This window comes from Moschus berezovskii, chromosome 13 (assembly GCF_049115385.1).
Source record: "Moschus berezovskii isolate FMDL1 chromosome 13, NW_MosBer_1.0, whole genome shotgun sequence".
NCBI lineage: Eukaryota > Metazoa > Chordata > Mammalia > Artiodactyla > Moschidae > Moschus > Moschus berezovskii.
This window is the reverse complement of record NC_142472.1, coordinates 15,780,179-15,798,388: the sequence shown is the minus strand read 5'-3', so window position 1 is coordinate 15,798,388 and position 18,210 is coordinate 15,780,179. Positions and strand designations below refer to the sequence as shown.

The window sequence follows — 18,210 nt, the reverse complement described above, 5'->3', positions numbered from 1 at the left end:
GACTCCCATCGCAGCAGAGTAAAATCCAAAGTACTAGTCATATGACAGAGTCCTACACTCTCCAGTCTCCACCTTGTCCACTTCTCAGTCATGTCCAACTCTTTGTGACCCCACGGACTGCAGCACGCCAGGATTCCCTGTCTGTCACCAACTCCCAGAGCTTGCTCAAACTCATGTCCATCGAGTCAGTGATGCCATCCAACCATCCCCTTCTCCTGCCTTCAATCTTTCCCAGCATCAGGGTCTTTTCCAATGAGTCAACTCTTCACATCAGTATTGAAGCTTCAGCTTCAGCATCAGTCCTTCCAGTGAATATTCAGGGTTGATTTCCTTTAGGATTGACTGGTTTGATCTCCTTGCACTCCAGGGGACTCTAAAGAATCTTCTCCAACACCACAGTTTAAAAGCATCAATTCTTCAGCCGTGTTGTACTCATCAGATATTTCCCCCATTTTTCTTACCATCCCACTTGAAAGGACTCCCCAAAACATAGGAAGAGTGAATAAGTATAGAGCAAAGCCAGCTGGGCTGGAGGAAGCACAAGCTGGAATCAAGATTGCCAGGAGAAATATCAATAACCTCAGATATGCAGATAACACCACCCTTATGGCAGAACGTGAGGAAGAACTAGAGCCTCTTGATGAAGGTGAAAGAGGAGAGTGAAAAAGTTGACTTAAAGCTCAACATTCAGAAAACTAAGATCATGGAATCCAGTCCCATCACTTCATGGCAAATAGATGGGGAAACAGTGAAAACAGTGTCAGACTTTATTTTTCTGGGATCCAAAATCACTGCAGATGGTGGATTGCAGCCATGAAATTAAAAGATGCTTACTCCCTGGAAGGAAAATTATGACCAACCTAGAGAGCATGTTAAAAAACAGAGACATTATTTTGCCAACAAAGGTCCATCTATTCAAGGCTATCTTTTTTCCAATGGTCATGTATGGATGTGAGAGTTGGACAATAAAGAAAGCTGAGTGCTGAAGAATGGATGCTTTTGAACTGTGGTGTTGGAGAAGACTCTTGAGTCCCTTGGCCTGCAAGGAGATCCAACCAGTGCATTCTAAAGGAGATCGGTCCTGGGTGTTCATTGGAAGGACTGATGTTGAAGTTGAAACTCCAATATTTTGGCCACCTGATGCAAAGAGCTGACTCACTGGAAAAGACCCTGATGCTGGGAAAGATTGAGGGCAGGAGGAGAAGGGGACGACAGAGGATGAGATGGTTGGATGGCATCACTGACACAATGGACATGGGTTGGGTGAACTCCGGGAGTTGGTGATGGACAGGGAGGCCTGGCGTGCTGTGGTTCATGGGGTCGCAAAGAGTTGGACATGAATGAGCAACTGAGCTGAAAGCCAGACGATACTACTATTGCTCTGTCCCTCATTTGGACAATATCAGTTTAGAAATGGATTTATGCACTTGTATGTCACGGGCTGATATGTGTCAGGAGAAGATACTCAAAATGTTATCCCTCCTCAACCAAGAACCCTTTGTCTTTACAAGGTCTTGCTAGCTGCAGAGGTAGAGAAAGTCTGGTAGTTTGGCTACTTGAATTTACTTGTCTAAGTGCAAAAACTTATATTGCTCTTCCTCCCAAATGAGTAGGAAGCAGTGATGCTTGTGTCTCAATACCCCAATTTAGGTAACTTAGGAAGTTGAGAGCAGACTCTGCAGAGGGGGAGCCCAGTGCTGTTTCTTTGTCTCTCTGAGGTGAGCCAGGCCCACACCATCTTCCCTGGATTCCTGGTCCCTGTGATCCTGGAAGCAGCAGGGAGCTTCCATGGTGGTCTCTCTTTCTCCCAGGCTCATCCCCATCACTGCTGACCCCCCATGAACAGGTCAGAACTGGGGGAGATGTGATGGTAACAAGGACCTGGGTAGGAGCAGAGACAGGGGAGTGGGATATAGACCATCAGTCCTGGGGGAACTTTCAGAGATGGGTATTGCGTTCTTAAGAAGGTGCTCCTCAACTTCTGTTCAAAATTTTAGGAATAATCTAAAATGAAAGTTCTTAAAAAATTTCCTTAAACACAACAGGTAGCTGAAGTATGTGCATCCTTTGTGCTCAGGATCTGAAGTAGTTAAATATGTCCCCCAGAAAGAACACCGATTGAGATTATGTGCAGGGAGCAGCCTGCTTACTTGAAAGAACCTGGAAAATGGAGGGGAGATGGAGGAAGGAAGAAGGAAGAATACTGGGGACCAGCCTCCCCTCACCTGGCTACATGATTTGTGCAGAACTCAAGGAGATAGCTGAAGGATGAGAAATTTCCAGCATGTGGGAATCTTAGGGTTGATAATTACAAAGAGTAACAAGTTTTTAATAAAAATCTGAAGTAGAATGATGGTTATTCCCCTGGCAAGGAACGCTTGCCACTGCTGCTGCTAATTCACGTCAGTCGTGTCCAACTCTGTGCGACCCCATAGACGGCAGCCCACCAGGCTCCTCCGTCTCTGGGATTCTCCAGGCAAGAACACTGGAGTGGGTTGCCATTTCCTTCTCCAGTGCATGAAAGTGAAAAGTGAAGTCGCTCAGTCGTGTCCGACTCTTAGCGATCCCATGGACTGCAGCCCACCAGGCTCCTCCATCCATGGGAGTTTGTTTAGTCTTTGATCCTAAATTCGAGTTTTAAGGGAAATCTTAAATTTGGGTCTTGAAAATTTTTAGCTCAGTTCAGTACTCATTCTGAAATACTGTATGACTAGTGATTTTCAGTGCTTTGGAAGCATATTGGCCACTTAATCAACTTTGTGCAAATAAATCTCCCTTTATAATATCTTTTTAATTGTGGATTTGCTCAGGGATATGTCTTTTTTTGGTGGCACACCCTGAGTTTTCTGTATTCATTTCTCTCTCACCAGACTTAAAACTGGGACCATATTGAAGGAAGGTTTGGAAGGCTTCCTGAGTATCATTCTTCCTCATGATTAGGGAAAAGAAATGTCTATCTATCTTCATCTTTCCTCTCAGGCTTTTGTGAAGTGAGGAGGAAAGTCCAGCCCCAAGGCCAGGCAGGATTTGAACATGGGGATTCCGAGCAGTTCTGGGCCCTTGTGGAAGCATCAGATCTCCTCTTGTTCCCACATGTGTGCCTCCCCTTGTTCTGCCCCTTCACTGAAAGGAGCTTATTGGGCTCTTCTCTGCTGCCCATGTTCTTATGACCTGGCTTACTAGAACCTTCCAGAAGAAAAGGTAAATGGCCGCCATGAGCTTATGTACAGGATTCTCTCTTGAGGCCAAGAGGAGACATATTTCCAGAGTAATTTACTTGTGGCTCCTCCTGAAGCAGATGAATAGGAAGAACTATTTAAATTAAAGTATCATGACATAGGTCACAGTGGGTTTCAGGTCCTTCTGGCCTTGCAGTTAATAACGAGGTTCTGAGGCAGGTCATCCTGACCCACAGGTGAGAGAACGTGGGACCAGCTGATGCAGAATCCGAGGCGATCTCTCCGTGGACAGACATGCTGTAGACCCCAGGAGCTGATGTTCCCCTTGCACACGTGGGGATGTTCATTTCACACATGTGGAGAGATTCCAAATGCTAGAAGACAGTCTGACCAATGGAGAAAATAGCCTAGTTTATTCTTCAGTGCTAATGTGTAAATATTTAATGGTTTGCTTTGAGGCACAAACCGCTACTAATCATGCTGTTGGTAATTCCCAGTCACACCAGGATTGACAGTTAATTTATGTAGATCTTGATGTTAAGTTTCTCATGTGATTATTTCCTCAGTTTGTGTGAGTGTTTAAACAGATATTTATTACCAGGGTGGTTTTTTTTTTTTTTTTAATCAAATCTTCCTTTGTCTTCAGTTTTTTCCTTAAGATGAAAAAAACTTCTTCAACACTTTCCTGTTAGTGTTCAGTAGTTCAGAAGATATTTTGTAGCACACTTTGTACAATGGAAAATTATTTTAGAGATACTTTTTTATAAACATACATTTGCAACTTTATAATTAATAATAATGAATTTAGATGTCTTTGTATTTTAATTTTGACAGTCTGTACATATTGGAATAAAATGAAAAGAGGTTAAGGTAATAACATTCTCTGTTTTGGGGTATTTAGGAACCTGTTTTATTCACTGGAACAATGAGGAAAAATCTGGATCCCTTTAATGAGCATACGGATAACGAACTGTGGAATGCCTTAGAAGAGGTATTTATTAATGGTAACTGTAATTAACTTGTTAGCATGAGTATCTGTGTGCTTACATTTAGAGCATTGCAGATAATTAAGGGGAGCGTATCAGTTTCACTGACTTCGGTAACCTCCTAGGAAATCACTGATGACATGGGTGCGCTTAAAAATGTGTGTATTGATGATGATGAAAATCAACAATGTAATGCGACGTTTTCATTTTAGCTATTTCCCTAGAACCCTGAACAAATAGACACATTATCTTGTCCTTAGCAGAGCACTCAATTAGATGTTAAAACTGTGGGATCAAATTCTACTAGTGACCTAGGGAATTAATTACTCCATTACACTCCAATATTCATTTTATTCCTGTGGTCTTAGGAAACATCTACTAAGTGGAGACAACAGTAGCTTTTCCTTATTAACTAAAAGATATAAACAAGATCATACTAATAAACTGTAGAAGTTTCATAGGAAAGTGTTTATAAAGATAAATTATATAGTCGGAATTAATGATGATTATTTATTAGCAATTATGTCATTTTAATGCTGTAGCATTAATGCAGATAACAGAACCCTGGAACATCTGCTCAGTTTTTATATGGGTAGGTTGGTTCATTTCTAGAGAATTTTCTGTTATTTGTGCCATGTTTTCCCTTGTCCCACTTCTTAGAATTTCCTCACCCTTGCATGAAAAAAAAATTTTACTATTAAGTTGCTGTCAGTTTGTATTTTAATACAAACTATTTTGCGTATTTGCACTCCTTTTACAAATCAGTTCTACTGATGGCAGAAACCCTAGACTTCTTTTTTAAATTTATTTATTTTAATTATAGACTAATTACAATATTGTAGTGGTTTTGCCATACATAGTCTTTTGCTTTTAAAAAGTAAGAATGAGCATTCCTATACATTAATGATGAAAGATCAGAAAGAGAAATTGAGAAAACAATCTCATTTGCCATTGCAACAGAAAGAATAAAATACCTAGGAATAAACCTCCCTAAGGAGACAAAAGACCTGTACTCATAAAACTACAAGATACTGACAAAAGATGACACAAAACTGATGGAAGGATATACCATGTTCTTGGATTGGAAGAAACAATATTGTGAAAATGACTATACTACTCAAAGAATCTACAGATTCAATACAATCCCTGTCAAATTACCAATGGCATTTTTCATAGAATTAGAGCCAAAAATTTTACAGTTTTAATGGAAACACAAAAGATCCCAAGTAGCCAAAGCATTCTTAAGAAAGAAAAATGAAGCTGGAGAAATTAGGTTCCCTGACTTCAGAATATATTATTGAGTTGGCCAAAAAGTTTGTTACATAAGATTTTATGGAAACACTTAAATGAACTTTTTGGCCAGTTTAATATAGGGCTAGAGTAATCAAGATGGTATGGTGCTGGCACAAAAATAGAAATACAGATCTATGGAACAGGCTAGAGAGCCCAGAGATGAACTCACACACCGGTGGCCACCTAATCTATGAAAAAGGGGGAGAGACTATACAATGGAGAAAAGACAGTCTCTTCAGTAAGTGGTGTGGGAAAACTGGACAGCTATGTGTAAAATACCACTCCCTAATACCATATACAAAAATAAACTCAAAGAGGGTTGAAAACCTAAATGTAAGACCAGATACTGTAAGACTCTTAGAGGAAAACACAGGGAAAACACTCAACCTAAATAACTACTACTAATAAATGTTTGATTGATCTTTTCATTTCAGAGAAGTGTGGCGTATTTTTAAAAAATCTTTGTTGTTGTTACACAAATCTGAGAGATTGATTGTTCACGTTGGTTTGAATTGGTGTGTTTGTCATTTACTGTCACCCTTCCAGGGAAGCTCTGAAATCTGTAATATGCAGGTGAGCCTTGACTGTGAGCAGGCAGATTTGGAGGTATGACCATTTCCAGCCAGTAATTCTGGTTTCTGAAGGATGTCACCACTGAGTCTTTATACACCCACCCTGCTTTTCAGCAGCATGTGGATTTTGTTTTCTTAAATTGGGTCGATTGCTTCACCTTCTTCTCCCCGAAAAGCAGTGCACCTCTGATTTCATTTAAGTTTGTGAGTCTTTTACAGTAAAATTCTACAAGAGAAGAGGTGTGTAGAGCATTTAACCATTAAACGCAAAGAACGATAGGATGACCCACTACTCTTGAATTCATAGGACAAATTTAATGATGAAATTGGGATACATCTAAAAAAAACAAAACTGAAAGTATTGGTAAATTATTTTTCTATTTGTTTCCTAGATTGAGACCTTTCTTCACAGACTCTCAGGTAGCATTACTCTAGAATTTTAGAACATACTGTTCCATGGATAGAGAGGCAATCTAAATTATTAAAATGCTGAAGTAGTAGATAATACTAAGATCTACTTCTATTTAAACTACATTTGGAACTTTCTATAAAAAGAAAGAAATGTGAGTTTATTTCACAGAGTCAAGTGTGTGGTTTCCATGTATTGCTTCTGGAATTAACCCTGTTAATTTTGGTGATATCACTTAGAGAAATCATCCCAACATTATGTTTCTCTAGGAATTGATTCCTTATGACTATTTTAAAAGGAAACTTACCAAACCACTCATTGAAAAACATACAAATGTGGTAAAGAAATAATTCCTAGAGGATCTGGATAAAGGGGTGATTTATCACCCTAAGTTATTGTTGTTCAGTTGCTAAGTCACCTCTGACTCTTTGTGACCCGATGGACTACAGCGTGCCAGGCTTCCCTGTCCCTCATCATCTCCTGGAGTTTACCCAAGTTCATGTCCATTGAACAGATGATGCCATCCAGCCATCTCATCCTCTGTCTCCCTCTTCTCCTTCTGCCTTCATTGTTTCCCAGCATCAGGGTCTTTTCCAATGAGTCAGCTGTTTGCATCAGGTGGCCAAAATATTGGAGCTTCAGCTTCAGCATCAGTCTTTCCAGAGAATATTTAGGGTTGATTTCCTTTAAGATTGATTAGTTTGATCTCCTTGTTCTCCAAGGGACTCTCAATAGTGTTCCCCAGTACCACATTTCAAAAGCATCGATTCTTCAGTGCTCTGTTATTGTCCAGCTCTCGCATCTGTACATGACCATTGGAAAGATCATAGGTTTGATTATACGGACCTTTGTCAGCAAAATGATATCTTTGCTTTTTAACACACTGTTTAGTTTTGTCATAGCTTTCCTGCCAAGAAGCAATCATCTTCTAATTTCAAGGCTACAGTTACCATCTGTACTGATTTTAGAGCCCAAGAAGAGGAAATCTGTCACTGCTTCTATCTTTTCCTCTCTTATTTGCTGTGAAATGATGGGACTGGATGCTATGATCTTAGTTTTATTAATGTTGAGTTTAAGCCAACTTTTTCACTCCTCCTTCACCCTCATCAAGAGGTATCACTAAATCAATGAAGTCAATTTTTAAGTGAACCAAAACCCCTATTTATTAACTTGTGTATGATGCCTAACTGGATATGTGAACCCAAACTCACAGAGTTAACCTGAGAATGAATAGGAGGGAACCACTATGCTTTCCTCTTTATGAACTTCAGTTAAAAGGAAAAGATGGCTTAGAAATTTTTTAAGGTCCTCTAGTTCTGTTTCCTCCTTCTTTCTTGGCAGAGATGGACATTCAGAAGGAAGACAGTCCTATGGATGCTGCCTGTCTCATTTTGTTTATTTTTCTAAATATGCTGAAAATACATTTTTCATGTACTGAAAACTTGCCAAGTTACGGTAAACTGATAAAAGTTCATCAGAAATTAGCGCTATTGGGGTGCTAAAAAGCAAATGGCAGCTCCAAAAATATAACATGAGTAATGCCTAAGGATGAAGCACTTTATCACTCAGAGGTTAGAAGGTCATAGTAGATAGAACTCTGGAAGTGAATCATTGATGTGTTGCTTCTGTTAAAAAGCAAAACCAAAACACCTTAGATATTGGGATTTGGAATTAAAGATAGAATATGGGGGCTTCCCCAGTTGCTAAAGAGTCTGCCTGCAGTCGGGGAGAAGTGGGATTGATCCCTGAGTTGGGAAGATTCCCTAGAGGAGGAAATGGTAACCCATTCCAATATTATTGCCTGGGAAATCCCATGGGCAGAGAAACCTGGTGGGCTACAGTCCATAAGGTCCACGACTTAGCAACTAAACAATAACAAAAATGTCCTGTCAAAACTGGGAAGAAATCATGCAGTTAAATGTCTGACATTGATAGCATCTCTGTTAGGACACAAGTGTGTCTCATCACACAGGAAACCAAGATGCAGAGAGCTGGGCGTCAGCAGCCTGTGCATCAGGAACCATGTGCTTCAGTCCTTGCAGTGGAGACAGGTCACATGTCCATTTCCCGGGGCCTTGTGTCAGGTGAACTTCCTTTACTGCTGGCCCTGCTCTGGGAAAAAGCTCTTCCCCATCTGTTTATTGCATTTCAGTGTCTCCTGGCCCACATTAGATTTTCTCTTTGAAAATAAGAAAGTTCCACAAAACGTGGAAACCACCTGACCTCTGTGTTCACCCGCTGTGAGGGGTGTGAGTACCTACCACACATAGTGCACACAGTGATGATGGAACAGGGTGCCGTATAAGTCCAGTTTATTATTTTCCAGGTTTGTTGTATTCTATTATTTTCCCAAGCTCAAAAACAATCTGAGGTATTCTAGACTGAGATGTATAGTTTTGAATAGTAGTTATTTGTTCTATTTTCCTTAAATTATAACATTTTCAGTGCTTTCGTTTGTTTAAAGGGTGATATGATATCTTGGAGTCAGTTAATTGTTATAAGAATATATCCTTTTTACAACTACATTTATTAAGAAAACAGTGTTAGATATAAATTATTTATCCATATGCATTTAGTTTCTAATTAATAGGAACAGTTATGTCATGCAATTAGAGTCACTTATGTCTTCATTCAAGTTGTTGCTGTTTGTCGCATCTGACTCTTCTGCAACCCCATGAACTGTAGCTCACCATGCTCCTCTGTCCATGGGATTTCTCAGTCAAGAATATTGGAGTGGGTTGCAATTTCCTTAGCTAGGGGATCTCACCCAAGATCGAACTCAAGTCTCCTGTTTGGCAGGTGGATTCTTTACCACTGAGCCACCAGGGAAGCCCACCTTCATCCAGCCAACCAATATCTACTAAGAGCTTGTTAGGCAATGCTGCACATTCTGGGGCTGTCACAGTCATCAAGAGACAAAATGTCTGTCCTTCTGAAGCTGAAATTCTCCAGGAGAAGTTGAAAATCAAGCCAATGCATATGTAACAAAATAGTGCTGATATGTGCAAAGGAGAAAGTGAAGCAGAACATGAGGAGGGGCAAGCTGCAGCATTATTAATCATGGGCAATATCTATTGATCTGTTACAAATTCTGCATGCACTGACACATTTAATATTCTTAACAATGTTAAGAGTTACTGTTCAGTTGAGTTCAGTTGCTCAATTGTGTCCGACTATTTGCAACCCCATGAATTGCAGCACGCCTGGCTTCCCTGTCCATCACCAACTCCTGGAGTTCACTCAAACTCACGTCCATTGAATCGGTGATGCCATCCAGCAATCTCATCCTCTGCCATCCCCTTCTCCTCCTGCCCCTAATTCCTCCCAGCATCAGAGTTTTTTCCAGTGAGTCAACTCGTCGCATGAGGTGGCCAAAGTATTGGAGTTTCAGCTTTAGCATCAGTCCTTCCAAAGAACACCCAGGATTGATCTCCTTTAGAATGGACTGGTTGGCTCTCCTTGCAGTCCAAGGGACTCTCAAGAGTCTTCTCCAGCACCACAGTTCAAAAGCATCAATTCTTCGGCGATCAGCTTTCTTCACAGTCCAACTCTCAAATCCATACATCACCACTGGAAAAACCATAGCCTTGACTAGACGGACCTTGGTTGGCAAAGTAATGTCTCTGCTTTTGAATGTGCTATCTAGGTTGGTCATAACTTTCCTTCCAAGGAGTAAGCGTCTTTTAATTTCATGGCTGAAATCAGCATCCGCAGTGATTTTGGAGACCAAAAAATAAAGTCTGACACTGTTTCCACTGTTTCCCCATCTATTTGCCATGAAGTGATGGGACCAGAGCCATGATCTTTGTTTTCTGAATGTTGAGCTTCAAGCCAACCTTTTCACTCTCCTCTTTCACTTTCCTCAAGAGGCTCTTTAGTTCCTCTTCACTTTCTGCCATAAGGGTGGTGTCTTCTGCATATCTGAGGTTATTGAGATTTCTCCCAGCAATCTTGATTCCAGCTTGTGCTTCTTCCAGCCCAGCGTTCCTCATGATGTACTCTGCATATAAGTTAAATAAGCAGGGTGACAATATACAACCTTGACGTACTCCTTTTCCTATTTGGAACCAGTCTGCTGTTCTATGTCCAGTTCTAACTGTTGCTTCCTGACCTGCATACAGGTTTCTCAAGAGGCAGGTCAGGTGGTCTGGTATTCCCATCTCTTTCAGAATATTCCAAAGTGTATTGTGATCCCCACAGTCAAAGGCTTTGGCATAGTCAATGAAGCAGAAATAAATGTTTTTCTGGAACTCTCTTGCTTTTTCCATGATCCAGCGGATGTTGGCAATTTGATCTCTGGTTCCTCTGCCTTTTCTAAAACCAGCTTGTACATCTGGAAGTTCACAGTTCACGTATTGCTGAAGCCTGGCTTGGAGAATTTTGAGCATGACTTTAATAGCGTGTGAGACAAGTGCAATTGTGTGGTAGTTTGAGCATTCTTTGGCATTACCTTTCTTTGGCATTGGAATGAAGACTGACCTTTTCCAGTCCTGTGGCCACAGCTGAGTTTTCCAAATTTGCTGGCATATTGAGTGCAGCACTTTCACAGCATCATCTTTCAGGAATTGAAATAGCTCAACTGGAATTCCATCACCTCCACGAGCTTTGTTCGTAGTGATGCTTTCTAAGGCCCACTTGACTTCACATTCCAAGATGTCTGGCTCTAGGTCAGTGATCACGTTATTGTGATTATCTTGGTCATGAAGAATTGTACAGTTCTTCTGTGTATTCTTGTTACCTCTTCTTAATATCTTCTGCTTCTCTTAGGTCCACACCATTTCTGTCCTTTATTGAGCCTATGTTTGCATGAAATGTTCCCTTGAAATCTGTCATTTTCTCGATGAGATCTCTAGTCTTTCCCATTCTGTTGTTTTCATCTATTTCTTTCCATTGATCGCTGAGGAAGGCTTTCTTAAGTCTCCTTGCTATTCTTTGGAACTCTGCATTCAGATGCTTATATCTTTCCTTTTCTCCTTTGCTTTTCTCTTCTCTTCTTTTCACAGCTATTTGTAAGGCCTCCTCAGACAGCCATTTTGCTTTTTTGTATTTCTTTTCCATAGGGATGGTCTTGATCCCTGTCTCCTGTACAGTGTCACAAACCTCCATCCATAGTTCATCAGGTACTCTATCAGATCTAGTCCCTTAAATCTATTTCTCACTTCCACTGTATAATCATAAGGGATTTGATTTAGTTCAAATCTGAATGGTCTAGTGGTTTTCCCTACTTTCTTCAATTTAAGTCTGAATTTGGCAATAAGGAGTTCATGATCTGAGCCACAGTCAGCTCCCAGTCTTATTTTTGCTAACTGTATAGAGTTTCTCCATCTTTGGTTGCAAAGAATATAATCAATCTGATTTTGGTCTTGACCATCTGGTGATGTCCATGTATAGAGTCTTTTCTTGTGTTGTTGGAAGAGGGTGTTTGCCATGACCAGTGCATTCTCTTGGCAAAATTCTATTAGCCTTTGCCCTGCTTCATTCCGTACCCCAAGGCCAAATTTGCCTGTTACTCCAGGTGTTTCTTGACTTCCTACTTTTGCATTCCAGTCCCCTATAATGAAAAGGACATCTTTTTTGGGTGTTAGTTCTAAAAGGTCTTATAGGTTTTCATAGAACTATTCCACTTTCGGCTTCTTTAGTGTTACTGGTTGGGGCATAGTCTTGGATTACTGTAATATTGAATGGTTTGCCTTGGAAACAAACAGAGATCATTCTGTCGTTTTTGAGATTGCATCCAAGTACTGCATTTTGGACTCTTTTGTTGACCATGATGGCTACTCCATTTCTTCTAAGGGATTCCTGCCCACAGTAGTAGATATAATGGTCATCTGAGTTAAATTCACCCATTCCAGTCCATTTTAGTTCACTGATTCCTAGAATGTCGACGTTCACTCTTGCCATCTCCTGTGTGACCACTTCCAATTTGCCTTGATTCATGGACCTGACATTCCAGCTTCCTGTGCAATATTGCTCTTTACAGCACCAGACCTTGTTTCTGTCACCAGTCACATCCACAACTGGGTATTGTTTTTGCTTTGGCTCCATCTGTTCATTCTATCTGGAGTTATTTCTCCATTGATCTCCAGTAGCATATTGGGCACCTACCGACCTGGGGAGTTCCTCATTCAATATCCTATCATTTTGCCTTTTCATACTGTTCATGGGGTTCTCAATGCAAGAATATTTGTTTGCCATTCCCTTCTCCAGTGGACCACATTCTGTCAGACCTCTCCACCGTGACCTGCCCAGCCTGGGTGGCCCCACATGGCATGGCTTAGTTTCACTGAGTTAGATAAGGCTGTGGTCCGTGTGATCAGATTGACTAGTTTTCTATGATTATGATTTTAGTGTGTCTGCCCTCTGATGCCCTCTCGAAATACCTACCATCTTACTTGGGTTTCTCTTACCTTGGTTGTGGGGTATCTCTTCACGGCTGCTCAAAGCGCAGCCACTGCTCCTTACCTTGGACGAGGGGTATCTCCTCATGGCCGCCCCTCCTGACCTTGAACATGGAGTAGCTCCTCTCGGCCCTCCTGTGCCTGCGCAACTGCTGCTACTTGGACGTGGGGTTGTACACACCTTTATAATTATGATATTATAGTCTTACTTAGAGTTTAGGAAGATAAGATAGAGTAGGTTCAGGAACTTGTCCTGTTGGCACAGGCAGGCAAGACTTATGCCCAGGCTGCGTGGCTTCAAATCTCCAATTTATTTTTGTTTGGCTGCAAAAAAATAGTCAACAAAGAGTCTAAAATGCAGTACTTTGGTGCGATCTCAAAAATGACAGAATGATCTCAGTTCATTCCCAAGGGAAACCATTCAGTATCACTGTAATCCAAGTCTATGCCCCAACCACTAATGCTAAAAAAAGCTGAAGTTGAACAGTTCAATGAAGAGCTAGAAGATTTCTAGAACTAAAATCAAGAAAGATGTCTTCTTAATCATAGGGGACTGAAAAGCAAATGTAGGAAATCAAGAGATACCTGGAGTAACAGGCAAGTTTGGCCTTAGAGTACAAAATGAAGCAGGGCAAAGGCTAACAGAATTTTGCCAAGAGAACTTTCTGGTCATAGCAAACACCCTCTTCCAACAATACAAGAGACATCTCTACACATGGACATCACCAGATGGTCAATACCAAAATCAGATTGATTATATTCACTGCAGCCAAAGATGGAAAAGCTCTATACAGTCAGCAAAAACAAGACGGCAGCTGACTATGGCTCAGATCATGAACTCCTTGTTGCCAAACTCAGGCTTAAATTGAAGAAAGTAGGGGAAAACACAAGGCAACTCCGATATGACCTAAAACAAATCCCTTACAAATTATACAGTGGAAGTGACAAGTAGATTCAAGGGATTAATTCTGAAGTACCTTAAGATCTATGGACAGAGGTTTGTAACACTCTACAGGAGGTGGTGAACAAAACCATCCCCAAGAAAAAGAAATGCAACAAGGCAAAATGGTTGTCTGGGAAAGCCTACAATAGCTGAGAAAAGAAGAGAAGCTAAAGGCAAAGGAGAAAATGACAGATATACCCATCTCAATGCAGAGTTCCAAAGAATAGCACAGAGAGATAAGAAAGCCTTCCTAAGTGATCAGTGCAAAGAAATAGAGGAAAACAATAGAAAAGGAAAGACCAGAGATTTTTTTCAACAAAATTAGCAATACCAAGGGAACATTTCCTGCAAGGATAGGCATAATAAAGGGGAGAAACGGTATGGACCTAACAGAAGCAGGATAGATTAAGAAGTGGTGGCAAGGATACATGGAAGGACTATTTTAGAAAAAGGTCTTAATGACCCAAATAGCTACAATGATGTGATCACTCACTTAGAGACAGACATCCTGGAACACGAAGTCAAGTGGGCTTTAGAAAGCATCATGATGGAAAAAGCTACTGGTGACAGAATTCCAGCTGATCTATTTCAAATCCTAAAAATGATGCTGTGAAAGTGCTGCACTCAATATGCTAGCAAATTTGGAAGACTCAGCAGTGGCCACAGGACTGGAAAAAGTCAGTCTTCATTCCCATCCCAAAGAAGGGCAGTGCCAAAGAATGTTTACATTACCACACAATTGCACTCATTTCACATGCTAGCAAAGTACTACTCAAAATCCTTCACGCTAGGCTTCAATAGTACATGAACCAAGAACTTCCAAATGTACAAACTGTATTTAGAAAAGCCAGAGGAACCAGAGATCAAATTGCCAACATCCACTGGATCATCAAAAAAGCAACAGACCTCCAGAAAAACATCTGCTTCATTGACTACTTCTTTGACTGTGTGGATCACAACAAACTGGAAAATTCTTAAAGAGATAGGAATACCAGACTAGCTTACCTGTCTCCTGAGAAACCTGTATGCAGGTCAAGAAGCAACAGTTAGAACTAGACATAAAACACCTGGTTCCAAAGCAACAATTTGGACTGGTTCCAAATTGGAAAAGGAGTACGTCAAGGCTATATATTGTCACCTTGCTTATTTGACTTATATGCAGAGTACATCATGCGAAATGCTGGGCTGGATGAAGCACAAGCTGGCATCAAGATTGCTGGGAGAAATCTCAATAACCTCAGATATGCAGATGGCACCACCCTAATCATAGAAAGTGAAGAGGAACTAAAGAGCTTCTTGGTAAAAGTGAAAAAGGAGTGTGGAAAAAGCTGGCTTAAAACTCAATATTCAAGAAACTAAGACCATGGCATCCTGTCTCATCACTTCATTGCAGTAGATGGGGAAACAGGGGAAACAATGAGAGACTTATTTCCAAAATCATTGCAAATGGTGACTGCAGTCATGAAATTAAAAGATGCTTGCTCCTGGGAAGAGGAGTTATAACAAACCTAGACAGAATATTAAAACACAGAGACATCACTTTGCCGACAAAGTCCATGTAGTCAAACCTATGGTTTTCCCAGTAGTCATGTACCAATGTGAGAGTTGGACCATAAAGAAGGCTGAGGGCTGAAGAACTGATGCTTTTGAACTGTAGTTCTGGATAAGATTGTTGAGAGTCCCTTGGACAGCAAGGAGATCAAATGAGTCAATCCTAAAGGAAATCAACCCTGAATTTTCCTTGGAAGGACTGATGATGAAGCTAAAGCTCCAATACTTTGGCCACCTGATGTGAAGAGAGTCATCTCTTCACATCAGGAAAAGACCCTGATGCTGGGAAAGATGGAAGACAGGTGGATAAGAGTACAAAAGAGGACAAGATGGTTGGATGGCATCATCAAGTTAATGGACCTGATTTTGAGCAAAATCCAAGCAATAGTGAAGGACAAGGAACCCTGGTGTGCTGCTGTGCATGGGGTTGCAAAGTGTTGGGCACGACTCAGCGACTGGATGACAATAACCCGTATCCGTATGCTGGGGGAAATAAGATATTGTGTTTTATTTTTCATGTGTCTTCATTCACTATAATGCATTTATGACACTGAAGAAAATGCACTTGATTGGTCCACTATTTATAGGATTATACTTGGGAAAGAACCATCATCAGAATGGGTTCCAGGATTACTAATGTATAAGGAACAGTTTGCCATTGCTTAAACTTGCATATATTAAACTTTAGAAAATAGTAAAGGGCCAATAAGCTTATATCTTCAGAGAATGAGATTTCTGTAAAATTTTTGAAAGTTTTTCTTTAGTGTACCAACTCCTATGCAAAATGTACTTTAGGAAACTTGACTCAACCATAAAGATCCTTTTAAGTTTTCTGTTTAAATCACATTGGGAGAAATAACTTCACTTTTTGAGAAACTTCCTTAACTAACCCCTAGGTGGGGTTTCTGGTGGATATCCTGTGGTGGGACTGGGGGACACTGAGATCTTTCTGCCCTGAGTTGACTCCATCTTTCTCAGTGAACACTCATTGGAAGGCACTCACCCCATCACCTGTCTGTACATGTAAGATACGTAAGAAGTCCTGAGGATGTCAAAGCTCTAATGTCTAAGAGGCTTGTCTACTTCAGTAACAGTTTGCTTAGAAAAATGTCATTCTTTCTGTATCCGCAGGTACAACTCAAAGAATCCATCGAAGGTCTTCCTGCTAAAATGAATACTGAATTAGCAGAATCTGGATTGAACTTGAGTGTTGGTCAGAAACAACTGGTGTGCCTTGCCAGGGTTATTCTCAGGAAGAATCAGATATTGATTATTGACAAAGCCACATCATACGTAGATCCAAGGTATGGAGCTGAGCCCCAGGAAATCTTGAATCTGACTTGTAAATGTGGCAAATGGAAAACATTTAGTGAATCTTTGAAATGTTTTTAAGTGCTCTTTTGGCCTCATGGATATGTATTGATAATATTAATTCCAGAAAACAAAGGAAAAAGCCAAGACATGTTATATGGTGTTAATGTTGTTATGAGGCATCCTAAGAGAGCTGAATTCCTAAATCCAGCTCCGGATTGTTTCCAGCAATTTTGAGAGAAGACTAATTTTCCATTATTTTATGAAAAATAGTAAATTTCTAAGTAGACTTCTATACTTAGTTTTCTAGGAACAAGACTATATGTTAAAGTTTTGATTTTTAAAAACATTATAAAAATATCATAGGATATTTTTAATTCTTAAGTCTGCTTTTCCTGTCTTTACTGAACTAAATCAACTTCTTTGTTTCTAGAACTGATGAGTTAATACAAAAAAAAATTCATGAGCGATTTGCCCAGTGCACTGTGCTGACCATTGCACACAGGTTGAGCACTGTTATTGACTGTGAATGGATAATGGTAAGACCCTCACCATTTTAGTTGTTTCCATTTATGTTCAATTTTCAATGTATCCTTCCATGTAAAATTTGATAGGAATGTCCGTTAATTTTTCTCTTAGTTTCTTCTCTCATTCCTGAACATTACTGAAGTACTTAACTATACTTTTAGAATGCATTATTAAATAATATATCCAATAATCTTATATTTTTCATATTAAAAGTTTATTTGAATTGTCATTTTTTATGATGGCCAATGATTAAAATATTCCAAACCCAAGTTAGAGCTCCATATTTTAGTGGTGTAGAACACAGTCATTTTCACTGTGTCATAGAAGTTTCAGCTTTTTGGATTCTCTTATCAAAAAATTACCCTCTAATTTAGACTGCCAGGAGGTTGATGGCTAAAGTTGTAGAATTTCTCAGGAGTCTATGAGAAGAAAAGGCCTAGTGAGAAAAGCAGTACTTTAACTGACAGGATTTAATATAAGAAATTTATTACATAGGGATTAGAGGACTAGAAAAATGAAACACTGGGTAATGATTTTAGAAAGCAGCTACCATATCCTAGGACAGATCTCCAGACCTGAGAACTCGGAAGAGAGGCCCTAAAGAATTGATGCTCGGACCCCTGAGGAGAGGTCACTGCCCGGTTGTTGGTCATATTTGTGAGGGGGCAGCATGGGACTGGGCGCTGGAGTCAGGTCCCAGTGCTGAGGTGATGCTAGTAGCAAAATCAGGTAGAACATTAGCTGTGTTTCCACCTTCAGTCTCCATCTAGTGCCCCCTACTGGCAGGACCTAACGAAGGCCACCTGGCAAAAGAGTCTCTGAACTGTTGCAGTGACTTGCAGAGACCCAGCTTCTGCATCACAGATCTGAGTATGGAAGGAAAGGCAAATCAGGGATGAGAGACTAAATAAACAACCAGAGAGTCTCACACAATAGCTCTGTTCTGTACACGCGGCAAGTTCCAGGCTTTGGTCTCTGGTTATCTGCCTAGTATCTTCCTTCCAGGTTTGGTTGACTCTTTCTTCCTTAGGAATTTAACA

At 40.4% G+C, this 18,210-nt stretch overlaps 1 protein-coding gene across 1 annotated transcript in view; it reads left to right on the top strand.

Annotated features, from left to right (window-relative positions):
• LOC148775811 (ATP-binding cassette sub-family C member 4-like) overlaps positions 1-18,210 on the top strand; it is a 148,804-nt gene that overhangs the window by 120,374 nt on the left and 10,220 nt on the right. The window contains exons 27-29 of the mRNA XM_088842650.1: positions 4,081-4,170; positions 16,463-16,635; positions 17,076-17,181. Of these exons, the coding sequence (XP_088698776.1) occupies positions 4,081-4,170; positions 16,463-16,635; positions 17,076-17,181 (369 nt within the window). The remainder of the gene's footprint in view (positions 1-4,080; positions 4,171-16,462; positions 16,636-17,075; positions 17,182-18,210) is intronic.